Raw genomic sequence first — 17,399 nt, 5'->3', positions numbered from 1 at the left:
CTCACTCTGTGGCCCAGGCCGGAGTGCAGTGGCATGATCTTGGCTCACTACAACCTCCGCCTCCCGGGTTCAAGTGATTCTTATGCCTCAGCCTCCTGAGTAGTAGCTGAAATTACAAGCGAGTGCCACCATGCCCAGTTGATTTTTTCTAGTTTTAGTAGAGACGGGGTTTCCGTGTGTTGACCAGGTTGGTCTTGAACTCCTGGCCTCAAGTGATCCACCTGCTTTGGCCTGCCAAACTACTGTGATTATAGATGTAAGCCACCATGCCCAGCCTCTTAAAGACTTTTCTAATCTCATCAAGAATACCACCTGCAGAGGTGGGCTTTAGAGAAGCAGGTGGGATCACCCTCAGTGGACTCTTCTGCGAGATGAGGGAAAAGACTGGCATGTTGGATTGGGTATTTCTCCCAGCTTTGGGGAGGAGTAGAGCCCTTAGCAGAGAATGGCCTGTCTCTCAGAAATTTTCCCAGCCTCTGCTCCAAGAAATCCACCACACAGTACTGTATATCAACCAACTGAGGATTAGTATAATCTTAACAGCTATGCTGATCACCTAGCTGGAGTAGGACACTTGGAGGAGGAGAGGAAGAATGAGGCAGAAGAGGTTGTTATAGAGCCAGGGTTGCTGTGGTAGCAGTGGGAATTAATGAGGATTTACTTAAATAGAAAATAATTCCATGTAACACTGAGGAAAACTGAAACTAGAGAGTTGATACCACATACTACAAACAGATGCTTTGCTTTACCAAAAAATTACCCCAGTTTCCCAGTTTAAATTGTGAGTCATCCTTTCTAGTACATTCAAAATGATTCAATGGTTTTCCTAAAAGGAGAAAAAAAACCTTTCCATACGAAATTTCCCAAACCCCTATATACCTGAATGTAAAAAATGCATATAAATTTTATTAGGTTTCTATGGCCGCCATAATAAACTGGGTGGCTTAAAAAGCCAGAAATTTATTGTCTTCAAGTTCCGGACACTTGAAGTCCAAAATCAAGTTGCCATCAGGGCCATGCTCGCACTAAAACCTGGAGGGAAGTCTGTTCTTGCCTCTTCCTAGCTTCTGATGGTTTGCAGGCAATCTTTGGCACTCCCAGGCCTACAGATGCATCACTCCAGTCCCTCATCTTCATGTAGTAATCTTTTTTTTTCAATAGAAACCGTGCTACTTTATTAAAATGCCGAGTTTTAGTTCACATGTATATTTCATCTCCCCACCATTTCCATGTCTGACCACTGCTACTACTATGTCCTATCATAACATTCCATAAATATTTAAAACCAAGCAAAGGGTGGAGTTCCATCTTTAACAATGAAACAGGCATTTTGGACAACACATTCTTGGCAATGGAACCTGGACAACATTTATTAAATACAGTAGGGAAAGTTCTCACTCTGCATTATAGAAAGGACAGCCAGATATTGACTGTTACAGAAATGAAATAAGATGGAAAACTTTTAACAAATTGTTAACTATTTTCTTAAAGAGACTTCCTCCACTGCCAGGATCTTGAATAGCCTCCTGGTCAGTTGTCCAGAAGCAATTCTTCACATAATTGATGAACTTGGCTTCCACTTTGGGAAGAGAACCACCTTTTTCTATACTTGCTTGCATTTTTGCTTTAATGTCTTCTACAGAACTAGGCCCTTTTGGTGTTTTAGGAGTTTTTCCTGTTTTTTGAAGGATTCTTGTCCTTTTGATCTTGGTGTTGATGATGGGTTTGAGTGTTTTCCATTCTGATTTGACTTTTGTGCATTTTTGGCTGGAGTATCTCATATAGATTTCTTCACTGGTGCTTTTTCTTCAGTTTCCTCATCATCACAATCATCATCATCATCATCATCATCATCTTCATCAGCAGCAAGTTTTACTTTTATTCTCTGGAATCTTGCTACCACCTCCAGGGACAGATCGCTTTCCAGATATCCTTAAGAGTTTCACACCCTCCTCCTCTTCATCTTCTGACTCTGCATCTTCCTCCACAGCTACTAAGTGCTGTCCACTAATATGCACTGGCCCTGAACCACACTTCAATCATAAAAGCACTGGTGGTGTTATTTCAAAGCCCCCAAGGGAAACCGTTGGCTGTACAGACATTTTCAAAGTTGCCAGTGTTACTTTAATTGGACTGCCTTCGTAATTCATTGCCTCTGCTTCAACAATATGCAATTCATCCTTTGCACCAGCCCCTAAACTGACCGTTCTTAAAGATAATTGGTGCTAATTTTCATCATTATCCACCTTAATCTTTGTCAACCTTTAGTTCACAACTGAAAAGATAGTTCTGGGCCTCAGGGGGTCCACGTCCATTGAATCTTCCATCGGGTGGCGGCACACACTTAGGTGGGAGAGAAAGCAGACAGAGATAAACAACAACTGCTCAAGAGAACAGCCATACAGGATGGAATCACACCAGTAGTATTATTCCTGTGTGTCTCTTCATGTAGTCTTCTCTCTGTGCCTGCATCCAAATTTCCTACTTTTATAAGGACACCAGCCATTGTATTAAGGCCCACCCTACTGACCTCATCTTACCTTGACTACATCTGTAAAGACTTCATTCCCAAATAAGGTCATATTCTGAGATATGTGGCCTTATGGATTAGGACTTCAGCATATCTTTTTGGGGGGACCACAATTCAATCCATAACGTAGGTGGTAATTATGAAAGTGTATGACATTTAAATATACAATTATCTTTCCAAGTGAGTCATGAGTTACTCTGAAATTATTACCTTCTGGCCTTTCAAAATACTTTCATAGATTTGCTATCTTATGCAGTGGCCAAGTGTGTTCCCCATTTAATTATTAGACTTAATTAGCTGCTTTATCATTTCAGTGCTGTCTGAAGTACAGAGTAGAAATATATGACAAAGTATGACACATTTCTGGGATGATCTAAGACCTTGGACCTGATTCTCCATGATGGTATATCTTTTATTCCTTGGTGTTCACCAATGTCTGCTTTTCTGCTCTTGTTTTGTGGGATATTTCTCTAGGAACTGGCTTTTAGTCTAGCTTTGCTGTCATTCCACTTTGAAACTTGATGTGGTTTGGCTGTGTCCTCACCCAAATCTCATCTTGAATTGTAGCTCCCATAATCCCCACGTGCCATGGGAGGGACCTGGTGGGAGGTAACTGAATCATGGGGGCAGGTTTTCCCATGTTGTTGTGATAGTGAGTAAGTCTCATGAGATCTGATGGTTTTATAAAGGGCAGTTTCCCTGCACATGCTCTCTTGCCTGCCATGTAAAACATGCCTTTGCTTCTTCTTCACCTTCTGCCATGATTGTGAGGCCTCCCCAGCCATGTGGAACTGTGAGTCCATTAAACCTCTTTTTTTTTTTTTGTAAATCACCCAGTCTTGAGTATGTCTTTATTAGCAGCGTGAGAATGGACTAATACAAACCTCATATCAAGTTTAGGTTCTATTTGATAGACATGCAGATCAAAGAGGGTATAATTATCTTTAGTAAGCAAAACTAACAGCATAATCCTAGACATGAACTTATAGAAAGTTCATATCCATATATATCTCCCATGGTTGAGAATGCTCACAAAAAGGAACCATTACATCCTTCTTGCCTATACTTACAGATATAATACATTACCTGTAATACCTTATTTTCTACAAATTAAAATTTTAACTAAGACTTAATTGTCAAGCATTGGCAGTGGAGAGCCCAGCTACATTAGTGTACCAATGATCATTGTGGAGGTTTAAATTTCCAGCCACTTTGTTTTATGCAAGAGAATTATTTTCTTATTTTGATAATATACTTTACACTTATTTTTAAAATAAAGATATTTATTTGGAAAATATTAGTAGCATGATAACTCAATCTCACCAGATATTAACAGTTCATCAGGTCAGGCAACAGGTAGAACAAGTCCATGTGAGCTTCTTAAAAAGAAATGGATGACCACCTCAATAGCTGACTCCACCTTCCATTTTATTACTGGATGATTCATAATCCAAAATATGAAGTTTTGGGACTTTTTCTCAAAAGGAGAAACTTGGGGAAAGTGTCTGAAGCAATGGTATTGATCTTTTTTTTTTTCCTTTATGAAACTTTAACTGCATACTTCAGTCTGGTGGAATCTTTTGTGTTATTCTGACTGTCAATAAGAACCAAAGGACTATGTTGATGATTCTTGATGATTTCAGCAACACTTCCAAAGTACTAGAGGAAGAAAACATAGATGAATTATACACTGGCATTTGTGTTAACTTTGAGCTCCATTCCTCCCATCTTCTCTCATTCTCAAGTTAGTAAAAGTTATTACACCCCAGCTGACATTCTGCACAAAAAAATCTAGTTTAACAAAGCCTGTAACCTTCAAGGTGGCAGACTTTGGACTTTGCTGTATTAAGTATGAAGAAAAACACACTGACAGCCTCAATTAGCATAGCTGCTTAGAGAGATTACTTCACTGTTATGATAAAATATTACAGTATATTGCTTTTTATTTACCGTTAAATGTAAAACTATCATACAACGCATTTTTCTACATTCTTTACAAAACATAGATCATCTCTTACTTTGCACAAGTCTCAGATACAAGAACTGATGTAATAAATTAACCTTAGAATTTAGTACAAGGAAACAGTCATCTCCTAAACAAAATTATGTTTTGTTTTCTTTTTTAAACAAATAAAGCTTTATAAACCTTCATATTTCCATTTTTACTTGGTTTCTGGTAAGCTTAGAGTTAACTTAGTGCCTAATTAATAATGAAATTTCATGCTAGGCTCTCTCCATACATACTTATTTTTCCAAGTTTTGATCCTTGTTGTCTATGGGTTTTAATTTAAAATTATCACAAATTTTGTTCTGAAAAATAATTAAAGTTTTGAAGGAAAGATAAAAAAAAATGTAACACAGATCATGAAATTAAATTCATTGAGTATACAAAAGTGCTACAAGTTCACACTCATTAAATGTATTTAGAATCACTTTTTAAAAGTGGTGAGTGTTTTACAACAGTGCCATGAATTTAGCAGTTACTATAAATTGATTTTACTTTCTCGATTTTTTTAGATAAAGACAAACATCTGCAGTAAAATTTTTAAATGTTTATTAATTGTTTGGATGACTTCCAAGTATCTACATATTGAATAAAGTAAAATATTCAGAATATTGGCCAACATTTTCAAATGAAATACCAGTTGTCTTTTAGATAATTGGCTAGCTGAATATTCAGTCAGGAGAGAGGTAAGAGACAGGGACTTTCAAATACCTTTAGTCTTTATTCTTTACTTCCTATTCAATCATTCTGCCATCTTGCAATTGCCAATGAAATTCTTTCATTATAAATCCCATAAAACATTCATTCTGCTTGTTTGGCATAATATGTTGCTAAACCAAATGCAGTTGAAAGTTAAAGTTATGGACTCAAGGGCCAGAAAATGAAACAGCACAATCTCTTTGAAGTGGATTACAAGGGAAAAAGTGTGTCCTGAACCTAGGAAGCATAGGAGAGGATTGCTGTACTTATACAAACTAATATCTCATTCTGTCCCTCTAGTCCCTGAATATTTGTGAGTATTGCCTTGTTGTGGTGTTTGGGGATTGAAGTGTTTGCAGTAGGGAGTTGAGCTGAGTTGAAACATTGGAAGTAGGGAATGAAGTTGAAGAATATTTGTGATTTAATTTAAAAAAGAATTGGGCATAACATAGTTACAGCTTCTCCTCACTCTCCTTTTTTTCTGTTTTTATTAATTCAGTGTATTTGAGACAGATACATTCAGTGTATTTGTGGACAGAAAAACAACTTATTGGCCAATAAGATAAAGCAGACAGTTGTCAAACTGTAAAATTACTCAATGTTGTACCATACAATGCCAAAATAGCTGCATAAACAGTTAAATAGTTAATGAATTGGTTACTTTTTCTGGCCATATACACACAAATACACACAAACTTTTTAAAAAACATCCACATGATTGACATAATGTAACCAACACTGTAATTTTCCATTCAGATGTTCAGTGTATAGGGGACATAATCTTTTTATTATAGATACTTTAAGTAAGAGTTTTAATTGGCTGTCAGTACCTCCAGATGCTATTATAGTAATATATTACTTATTTTGGAATCCATAGGCTGAATATGTTGGAAGTGAGGTGAAGCTCTAGTCTATTCATTCTAAAGTGGAGATGAAGATTCATTAGGCCAAGAGGAATTCCTGTTTCCCAGAGTTTCCTAGCAGGACAACGAAATCCAGAGCCCCTCAGGGAGTTCAAAATTTGTGAGAGAATTTCAGGACCTCGAAATAGGACAGCTTCTTCACCCACTCTTAAGCCTCTTATAGAAAAGCTAGACTGCTGGAGAAGCTTTAGGATGTTAAATGATAATGCAGTCTACATTTTAAAACCAAAGATTGGTCTTGATTAGTGCTCTCAGATTCAAGAGTTTTGCATTTTAAAATTATCTGAGACTTTGTTAAAAGCAAAATAAAATTCCCCAATATAAAAATTCTAGAAGAAAATGTAGGGGGGAAACACCATGACACTGGATTTAGCAATGATTTTTTGGATATGACATTAAAAGCATAGGCAAAAAAAGCAAAAATAGACAAGACAATATCAAGCTTAAAAGCTTTTGCTCAGCAAACAACAATCAACAGAGTGAAAAGGTAACCTATGGAGTGGGAAAAATATTTGCAAATCATTTATCTGATAAGGGGTTACTATCCAGAAATATAAAGAACTCCTAAAACTCAGCAACAACAAAAATCAAATAACCTGATTATAAAATGGAATAAACATTTCTCTGAAGATGACCTACAAGTAGCCAAAAAGGCATATGAAAAATGTTCAACATCACTAATCATCAGAGAAATGCAAATTAAAACCACAATGAGCTATCACCTCACAACCATTTGGACAGCTACTATAAAACAACAACACGATTCAGAATATAACAAGTGCTGGTGGGGATGTGAAGAAGTTAAACCCTCGTGTGCTGTTGGTGGAACTGTAAAATGGTGCAACTGCTATGGAAAAAAGTATGGGAGGTTCTCAAAAAATTAAAAATAGAATACCCATATCATCCAGCAATCCCACTTCTGGGTATATACCCCTAAATAATTGAAAGCAGTGTCCTGGAGAGATTTGCACACCCATGTTTACAGCGGCAGTATTCACAATAGGCAAGAGGTAGAAGCAACACAAATGTCCACTGATGGATATCAGACACACAAAATGTGGTATATAGATACAATGAGATACTATGCAGCCTTAAAAAGGAAGGAAATCCTGAGACACGCTACAACATAGGTGAGTCTCAAGGACATCATGATAAGTTAAATAAGCTGGTCATAAAGGACAAATACTGTGTGATTCCACTTGTATGAGGTATCTAAAGTATTCAAATTCATAAAAATAGAACATGGTTGCTAGGGGCTGGAAGGAGGGGGAAAAGGGAAATTGTTGTTCAGTGGGTGTAGGGTTTTAGTTCTATAAGATGAACAAGTTCTGGAGATCTGTTTTACAACAATGTAAATATACTTAACATTACTGAGCTGTACTTAAAATGATTAAGATGGTAAATTTTATATGTGTTTTGTTTTGTTTTGTTTTGTTTTGTTTTGTTTTGTTTTGTTTTGTTTTTGAGACAGAGTCTCGCTGTCGCCCAGGCTGGAGTGCAGTGGCGCGATCTCGGCTCACTGCAGGCTCCGCCCACCGGGGGTTCACGCCATTATCCTGCCTCAGCCTCTCCGAGTAGCTGGGACGACAGACGCCCGCCACGACGCCCGGCTAATTTTTTTGTATTTTTAGTAGAGACGGGGTTTCACCGTGGTCTCGATCTCCTGACCTCGTGATCCGCCCGCCTCGGCCTCCCAAAGTGCTGGGATTACAAGCGTGAGCCACCGCGCCCGGCCTGTATGTGGTTTTTTAACCACAATTGTCTAAAAGGCAAAATAAAGAATACACATGACTTTTTCAGTTTGTTTTGCAAATGCTATTCTCCTGCCTGTAATCACTCAACCAAATCAATTCAGTCGCTTAATAATTATTTATCAAGTGTACACTGAAGCCAGTTACTGTGCTCTGATTCTGGAAATACAGAGATGAAAAGACATTGTCCTTGGCTTCATGTAGTGGGGAAAACAGACACTTCAGCAATCATGACACTTTCCAACAATTCAAATATTTTCTAACAGGTGCTGGGTTTGGAATGGTGTACCTTTTTCTGAAGGAAACTTGAAAGTAAATATTTCTTACCTTGAATTTTGTTTATGCTGTTTTCTCTGCATAGATTGTTCTTCCCATTTTTCTCCTTCTCTTTCCCTCCAACTTACATTCTACCCATTCAAATTCAACCCATAATTCAAAACCAGAATAAGTATCACTCCATTTCTAGACCATTCATGGGTTACTCCAGCTCATATTTCAGGGTTCATTTATAGGAGCAGGCTGGCTAAACTGAGATATGGTAAGCATTGAGTTTGATCCAGATTAAAGAGGCATTAAAGTTAATGTTTGGTTAATATTTAAGACCCATGTGATTTTTTTTTTTCTTGCTCCAGGCCCATAAGCTCATTCTGGTACAAGGGCTATAGTCTAATGTTTTAACTCAAGTTTCTGCATCTCTTCTGGATCCTTCCCTGGTAATCTACCTTGGTACTTGAGTTGAGATTTTAGGTCTTGACTTTGGAGGTCTGAAACTTGACCTTAATTCTTACAACCTTAATTCAACTTGACATTTCAACCTTGATTTATATTTGCCCCTGGACTAAAATCTTGGGTCAGACTGACCTCATTAAATAACTGAATGAAAGGACTAGGATGTACATCACATGACTTTTTCCTTTTCTGTGTTCTTATAGGATATACTGCCTAAATATAGTATTTTATCTTGCTCTCTATGAAATTTATGCAAGCATTAGAACAAGTACTTTTGTATCCTTTCTCCTCATCTCTAGCATCTAATACAGTATTTGATGTCATTATACTCAATGCACAGTTACAGAATTGAATTTAAAAAGAAATCACTGACCTCTTCACCATTTTTCTTTCTGCCCAAGGCATATTGTTTCGTTGCTTCAATAAATCGCACAGGAATATTATATACTCGCTTATTAAAGAATACAACTAGTGTATATGGTTGTTTGGAATCATGGCCAGAGCTTTTCCGAATAAGAAATGATCCATCCTGTTTAATTTTTTTAAAAAAATATAATTACAGTTAGTATTACTTATATTTCTACAGGTTCAAAAAATCATTTTGTGAAGAACACCTATATTACATTCCAAAGGTAAATTATTTAGCTACACTATTTTTATTATTGATTAGCGCTTGTCCTCTTATTTTCTAAGAAAATAGTCCAGGAAAATATATACTCATGGAAAATCCTGAGTGAGATCAATGCTTGCCTTTTTTGAAAAAAAGGTAATAATTAATTAATTATTTTTAGAAACAGTCTTACTTTGTTGCCCAGGCTGGTATGCAGTGGTGCAATCACAGTTCACTATAGCCTGGAACTCCTGAGTTCAAGCGATCCTCCCACCTCAGCCTCCTGAGTACCTGGGACTACTGGCATGCACCACAATGCCCAGCTAAATGCTAGCTTTTTAATGTGCTAAATAAGGTTTTATGTTTATAAAATTTAGAAATATGTGAAGGGACACATTAAGATCAAATCTAGAGGACTCTCTTGAACTGGGAACCATAGCCACCAGTTGTCTATGAAAAAAATATATCAAATTCCATTCATAAGTACTATAAGAAGAAAACAGAGGTTGGGAATCAAAACTTTCATTTTATATTTGCCCCTGGACTAAAATCTTGGGTCAGACTGACCTCATTATGAAAATTCTCTCCTCAAAGAACTTTTATAAGAAAAAAATCCCTAGCCGGGCATGGTGGCGGGCACCTGTAGTACCAGCTACTTGGGAGGCTGAGGCAGAAGAATGGCGTGAACCCAGGAGATGGAGTTTGCAGTGAGCCAAGATCGTGCCACTGCACTCCAGCCTGGGTGACAGAGCGAGACAACATAAAAAAAAAAAAAAAATCCCAAAACTGTAACACAGTAATTCAAATTTTATTAAATATTTTTATAAAAATATTTAGAATCATAAAATAAAGAATTACAAACAAAAGATGGACAAAAAGCAGAATGAAATGCAACAAGAGTTGATCAAACTCAGGAAAGAAATTGAAGAAAAAGACAAACCTATCTCAACAAAGAAAAAAATTACAAGATGTCCAGGGACGAGAGCTTCAAATGAAGATTTAAGAAATGACACTTGAAGGAAGGTGTGGAAACAACCAGGAGAGAAAATGGGATTTAATAAAATAAGTACCATAGAATCAAAGACAGTGATGGGAGAAAAAAAATGACAAAAAAAGATCCAAAAGGCATGTAAATTGAGTGCTTACAGAAGAAAAACAAATAAGGGAACAGAACTACCCTTTAAGACTATGATCTAAGAAAACTTGTTGGATATAAGAGAAAACTTAAATCTACATATTGAAAGGGCTTCTGTCTACTTGAGAAAATTGATTTGGAATTATCAACTCAGAGATATATTCTGGTAAAATGATTAGATTTTAAAAACAAAAAGTCTGCAGAGCCACCAGACTAAAGTATCAAATTACATAGAAAAGCAAGAAAGTCACAATGGTATCAGACTTCTCAAGAGCTTCATACAGAACAACACGATCTAGTGCAGCAACACTTTTCAAACTCAAATTAAGGATTTTATAGCCAGCCAAGGTTTCTCCCAACTACTAGGATATGAGAAAACAGTTTTTTAACTCTTTCTCTTTTTATTCCCCCACAGCAGTCTCACTCTTGTTGCCCAGGCTGGAGAGCAGTGGCACGAACTCGGCTCACTGCAACCTCCGCCTCCTACACTCAACTGATTCTCCTGCTTCAGCCTCCTAAGGAGCTGGGATTATAGGCGCCTGCCATCATGCCTGGCTACTTCTTGTATTTTCAGTAGAGATGAGGTTTTGCCATCTTGGCCAGGCTGGTCTCAAACTCCTGACCTCAAGTGATCCACTCACCTTGGCCTCCCACAGTGCTAGGGTTACAGGCATGAGCCACTGCGCCTGGCTGAGAAAACAGTTTTGAATGTGCAAGAACTCAGGGAATAATGTAAACACGGTTTTTCCTCAGAAGCTACTACAGGTACACTTCATCAAAGGAAAGAGACAATGGTGGAAGTCCACCAAAGGACTGATGGAACACACTAATATATTTACTTGTAGAGCTAGGACTAAAACAAGGGTGAGGAAGAACAGTATGTAAATGCTATATATTCTGACAAATTAGGGAGCAAGAAAACAAACAAACAAAAATGGGAGGAGAAGAGAGAAAGAAAAAGTGTCACTTTAATCTTGAATTGTCCAAGCTGTCCCTGGTGTTCCTACATGATTGAAGTTGAGCTCTCCAAACATTTACTTCCAGGTGTTTTTTGTTTGTTTGTTTGTTTGTTTGCCATCTTGACTCAAATTTTTAATCCTGCACATTGATCCAAAATAGCCTGTCACTGTTCACTCCTCAGTGGAGCTCATGCAGCACCAAGCCTTCCATAGACCTCCCCTGGAGCTTTTTTCTCTCCCACTGTTTGGAGGGCAGTGGAGGCTGTGGGTCCTTGAGGAGATGAAAGGACAAGTAGAAATGAGATGGAGGAACTTGAAAGAGAAGAGGGGATAGCAGTTTCTCTTGAGTAAGTAAAGGAAAAAGATCCTTGCATCTACACTTGTTGCAATTATTCAATTAGCATATCATAAGGACGAGAACTGTGTCTATTACAGGCTGAGGGCAAACGTGTGATTTAAAAATGATCAGACCTTGGCCGGGCGCGGTGGCTCATGCCTGTAATCCCAGCACTTTGGGAGGCCAAGGCCGCCGGGTGGATCAACTGAGGTCAGGAGTTCGAGAGCAGCCTGGCCAACATGGTGAAACCCCATCTCTACTAAAAATACAAAAATTAGCTGGGCATGGGGGCACACACATGTAATCCCAGCTACTTGGGAGGCTGAGGTATGAGAATCGCTTGAACCCAGGAGGCAGAGGTTGCAGTGAGCCGAGATTGAGCCACTGCACTCCAGTGAAACTGTGTCTCAAAACAAATAAATAAATAAAATAAAAATAATAAATAATAAAAATGATCAGACCTTGTTTGATCTGTGCAATGCCTCTTCAGCAGACTTTCGATCACAGGCACCAGCATACCATGGCTTGCAGAGAACGCCAGCTTCCTGTGAAATGGAGGGCACTGGTCAGCATGGGCTGGTCCCTACTTAACTCTAATTTCTGTGTACTAGAAACAAAGACCCATTTGCATTATCAAGACAGGACTCTACATTTAGACCAATAATTCTAAGATGAGTTTTATTTTTCCTTTGATCAAACACAAGGATTATACCGTTAACTTGTTTTTTGTGTTTTTCTTTTCATTTGGCCTTAGCTAGGTTCCTGAATTATTTCTTTCTTTCTTCTAAATAAGTAATAATCCCCCTTTCCATTGTGCTCTTATTGCTCTTACTTTGTGGAGTGCTTTATAATTTCCAAAGCATTTTTACAAATATTATCTTATTTGATTCTTGCAAGAAAGGATATATGCCTTCTTTGAAGGCAAGAAGGACACATGCTATTATCCGTATTTTATATTTTTACATATATTTTTATGGAAACTTAGAAAGACTTGCCCAAGGGCACACAGAGTCCTTTCTCTGTCCCTTTATAAACTGTGCCACCTTAAATGTGATTTAATGTCATCAGCCTCTACAGATCTATTTGGAGGAAATCACAAAGTATAAATAAAATCTATGTGAGAACAATGAAAACACATTTCCTTGCTAGTTTTGAGGAAACATTAACTGGAGCAATGTCTTAGTCATTGAAAAAAAACAACAACTGGGTATTCTGTCCCTATTAACAAATGACCGTTCACATAATGATGTAAAATACAGTCTCTGTTCTCAAGGTTCACTCCAAATGCCCTCTTCCCAGAAGACATGCTCTTTCCTGCAGTTTCCTGGTAACAATTTAGTGACATCAAGAGTTCATTTCATACCTGTTCTGAAATAGTGGAATTAGATGAAAAGCTGGGTAGGGGCCCATCCACAGTTGGGTTTCCCCCTTCTGTAAATCCTGAAAGGGATCAGAAAAGTCCTTCAATTAATCTTCATATTTCTTGAACTCTTTCTATGCCTATACCCTAACACTAGGTGCTGCCAGGGACACATGTACCAAAAAAATCCTTAAGGCAATGGTTCCAAAAGTGTGGTCCAAGGACCCCTGGAAATCCCAGCAATCCTTTCAGGTGGTTCAAGAGGTCTTTTCTTTTCCAATTACCTGTCACTACGAAACCCAATTTTCTTCATGTAGTTCCACCAGAAAAACATTGCAACAGATTAAACATAGAAACAGAGACGAGAATCCAGCAGTCTCTGTTACGCTGCAGTAACATACATTAAAGAGATTTACAAAATGTAAACTAATGCCACTCTTTTCCCTAAATTGTTTTTGTTTGGAAAATATAGTTATTTTTCATAAAAATATTATTTATGTTAACATGTAATGAGTTTAATATTATTTTTAAATGGATTAATAAATGTTTTAAATGTCTCAGTTTTAATTCTTAAAATACTAGGTATCAATAGAAACATGTAAACTTAAAGCTCTTTGGCTCTACAATTATTTTAAGAGTGTTAAAGTGGTTCCGAGACCAAAATGTTTGAGAATTGCTGTCTTCGGGCATCAACTCCCCCAAAGAGTTTACAGTCTAAATGTGGAAACATGTGAAATACGGGAAAGACTTATCTGCAGTCATTCATTCATTCATTCATTCATTCTTGTTTCTCTGCCATGGATCAAAGGCAGTGGGGATATACAGCAGTTAACAAAACAGCAAAATGCCCTGCTCTCCTGGAACTTAAATTTTAATGGATTGAGATTGGCAATAAAATCATAAGTAAAAAATTATAAAAATATAAAAGTAAAAAAATATAAAAATATAAAAGTAAAAAAATATATATATAATATTAGGAAAGAATGTCCCAGGTGCAGGGAGCTGTGAAGGCAAGGTCTGGCATATCTAAGGAATAGCAAGGGCACCACTGTGCCTGGAGTACAGTAAGAAAAGGGGAGAAGAATAAGAGATACAGTCAGACAGGAGGCAATGAAGGGACCAGATTTATAGGACTTGGTGGACCCTTAACGTGACTCAAGAGCTGTAATGAACATGATAAGGGAAGCTTTTGGAGGGTTTTGAACAGGAGGGTAACATGATCTGCCTGTCTTTTAACAGGGTCATTTCGGCTGCTGGGCTGGAAACAGAGGGTGGCAAGAGCAGAGTGGGGGAGGCCAGTTCGGTGTTCTTGCCGGAGATGACAGTGGCTTGGACAGATCACAGCAGTGGAAGTAGAGAGAGTGGTTGGATTCTGGATCTATTTTGAAGGAATAGCTGGAAGGCGTGTAAAGAAAGCAAGTGAGAAGTCAAGGGTGACTCTAAGGTTTTTGACAAGAGCAACCAGAGTTGTCCTTTATTAAGATGGGGAAGTCTGCAGGAGAAAGAATTCTGGATAAACTAAGTGCTTCAGATAATAGTGCCCTGGATGTTCAGAGAAAGCAGCCACCATTGTAAGAGGAGGGGGCAGTGAGGGCTTGGCAGGCCCAACAAAGATGGGCCAAAAGGAAGGATGCATTCTAATAGGAGGGGAACAGTACTCCCAGGTGAGAGCAACAAACGTGAGTGAGCGAACAGACTTTCCCTAGGTGCACAGTGCAGGGCGGTTGGTGGTTTCTGCAGTTCTGGCAGTTGGAAGAGTACCCATGGCTAATATTTTCTGACACCCGAATGCGCTAGGCCTATTCTGTTTTCAACATGTGCGCATCTCGTCCTTTTACCAGCTCTTTGTGGAAGGAGCTATTATGCCCATTTTATAGACTAGGCCTTCTCAGACCACCCTGTCTACAGCAGCAACCCTCCCTGCCTCCGTTACTCTCTGCCACCTGCCCCTGCTGCTGCGCTGTATTTTTCTTTATATCACTTCAGCATTTACCTGATATGATATTATTTGTGCGTTTATTTTTACTATCTGTCTCCTTCAATAGAATATAAGCTTCATGAGGACAGGGTCTTCATTTGTTTCGTTCATCCTTGTATCTCCTGTGCCTAGAACAGTGCCTGGCACACGGCGTACAGTCACTAACAACTGAATGAATAACTTGGTTTGAAAAATGGTAAAAGGTATAATAAAGCTTTTTAAATAATGAAAAATACATTTCTGTAGCCAAATCATTTTCACTTTGTGTTGTCAGAATTTTTTAAAAAACTAGTAAAAGTTTCATTTAGGATGAATATTATTAAAAATCTAAAAAGCCAATTTATGTTTAGTAAAAAAAAAATGCATATAAATTTTGCATGTGGACAATTACTGTTTATTTAAATGGATTTAAGCTTGATTATTTTGGAATATATCCCAAATTATCTATGTAAAGCAGAGTTTTTTTTCTTCCTTTTTTCCCACATGGAGTTGAAGGCAAATTAAGGTTTGGGCAGCTATGTTCTGTGAGCCTGACTTATCCGATTAATATATTTTTAGGGTGATGTTTGCCTTGGAAAAATTATCCATATATTCGCCGTATCTTCTTTTTAAGGTACCTTTTGTAGATATATTTTGTGATCTTTAAAATGTATTTTAGACTTAATTTAAATCGGTATTGTTTGTTTAGAACCAAACACTATAGCTGGTGCTTCCCATATGTTGTTCTACTTGATCTTATTATTTTGAAAACAGCTGTATTGTTTTTGTAAAAAAAAAAAAGTTAGAAAAGGATGCATGACCAGTAAAATATTAAATCGCTACTAAAAAAAGTAAAAATTGCCCCAAATATATTTACTTTTCAAAACAACTCTGTGAAATAAACATTCTTGGCCCCATTTTACAGGTAAGGAAACAAGTGGGAGAAGATGCCAGGCTAATGCAGCTGGAAGAGCCAGTGCTATGTTAGAATCCAGGCCTATCAGACTCAAAGATCCAGCCTCGACCACACCCTGATATACTACATGGCTTCGTTGTACTTACTTGGCAGAGGTATGGGTTTTTGTTGGATTTGTCTGCAAGGAAGAATTTCAGATAATTAAAGGACAAAGCACAATATGAGTAAGTTTGACTTTTTGTTTACACTGATGATTCTGTGAACAGGCACATCACAAATAAATCAATACAAATGGCCAATAAAATGTATCTAAAGATAAAAGAGGCACCAGAAACTTAAAGATAAGTAAGACTCTTCCTTTTAGTTTTGAAAAAGGAGGAAATCTTGACTAAAGTATTGTATTTTAGTCAAGTTCAATAATTAACCCCATTAGTAGGTCTCTGCAACTCTACACAGTTATTTTAAAGTTGCTTAACACCTTTTAACATGTAATTGCAAAACAATGAAATGTTGGATTTTTACCTAGCACTACAAGTCAGTGTCACTGTGCAGCGAAACAATGCACATGTTAATTCCTGCAGCAACAAGAGGAAATTGATCTTTAAAGGAAAGGATTCTTACTTCTGGGCAGGAGGAAACACTGGTGACTGCACAGCTTCTTGTCTGTGACTTGACCCTCGGTGGCGTTCAGCAGGTATAGGTTTTTCTGGATCAGGAAAATTATCATATTAGGATTAGAGTGAAATGTCTGTCCTCATCCCCAAACCCAGCAACATCAGCTGAGAAGAACCAAATTTGATCAGAAGTCTTCCGGGGAACATGTCTTAGTTACTGAGATGTCATGGATCTGTGCACTTGCCAGTCTGTTAATGTGGTTGTGCTGTTAGGACCAGGACTCCCTCCCAGCAGTGTTACATGTACATCCTACCACCTCTGCATTCACCACTGGCAATGTACATAGCGACTGAACCCATGGGCCCTGAAACTTTAAGTGTGTGAGTATAGGCGGAAGCCAGAAGATGAGAACATTTTAGCCACCCTCTAAACAACTCACTCTCTACTTTCCATGTGGCCTCCACACAGGTGGAGGCAACACCCTGGTGGGTCTTGATTAGTCATAAGACGTGGTATAAGCAGTGTGTTACTGATAAGAGACACACTACTGAATTCATAAATGATCTCTTTTTGCAAAATTAACTGGATCAAATTCAAGGTTATCCCTATAATAATGTAAATCTCACTTGCATTTCAGTGTTTTCCTGAGCATAAGAGGAAAGGGTGGGAAATGAGCATAAATCTGAAGTGTAAGAAGTTTATGTTGAAGCCCATAGTGAACTCTACTGCTGAACCATTAATAAATGTGATCACAAATTCTTTTAATACTTTACTCTCCCTCAAATTTGTCCTTGGGGGGTGGGGTGTGTTAAAATCTTGGTATGTTCATGTGTGAGTCTGCATGGAAGAAAGGCTGAGAACTATAGAAACCTC

General features: G+C 37.9%; 2 protein-coding genes and 1 pseudogene across 6 annotated transcripts in view; 1 reads left to right on the top strand and 2 right to left on the bottom strand.

The window, feature by feature from the left end:
* The window catches only part of ZNF518A (zinc finger protein 518A), a 75,205-nt gene extending 58,969 nt beyond the window's left edge, over positions 1–16,236 (top strand). Inside the window, exon 8 of the mRNA XM_055253940.2 lies at positions 15,921–16,236. Within this exon, the coding sequence (XP_055109915.2) occupies positions 15,921–15,983 (63 nt within the window). The 3' untranslated portion in view covers positions 15,984–16,236. The remainder of the gene's footprint in view (positions 1–15,920) is intronic.
* On the bottom strand, positions 1,343–2,434 carry LOC129468457 (nucleophosmin-like; annotated as a pseudogene).
* The window catches only part of BLNK (B cell linker), an 80,189-nt gene continuing 66,585 nt past the window's right edge, over positions 3,796–17,399 (bottom strand). For 2 of the 5 annotated variants that reach the window (XM_055254004.2, XM_055254012.2), the window contains 6 exons: positions 16,533–16,617; positions 16,058–16,089; positions 13,042–13,118; positions 12,140–12,223; positions 9,011–9,166; positions 3,796–4,189 (listed from right to left, as the gene is read on the bottom strand). In XM_055254004.2, coding sequence (XP_055109979.1) covers positions 4,070–4,189; positions 9,011–9,166; positions 12,140–12,223; positions 13,042–13,118; positions 16,058–16,089; positions 16,533–16,617 — 554 coding nt within the window. In that variant the 3' untranslated portion in view covers positions 3,796–4,069. Of the gene's footprint in view, positions 4,190–9,010; positions 9,167–10,273; positions 11,613–12,139; positions 12,224–13,041; positions 13,119–16,057; positions 16,090–16,532; positions 16,618–17,399 lie in introns of those variants that run through there. The other 3 variants (XM_055254016.2, XM_055254023.2, XM_063629344.1) reach the window with 2 other exon arrangements.

This window comes from Symphalangus syndactylus, chromosome 2, assembly GCF_028878055.3.
Source record: "Symphalangus syndactylus isolate Jambi chromosome 2, NHGRI_mSymSyn1-v2.1_pri, whole genome shotgun sequence".
Lineage (NCBI taxonomy): Eukaryota > Metazoa > Chordata > Mammalia > Primates > Hylobatidae > Symphalangus > Symphalangus syndactylus.
This window is presented reverse-complemented; position numbering and strand designations above follow the sequence as displayed.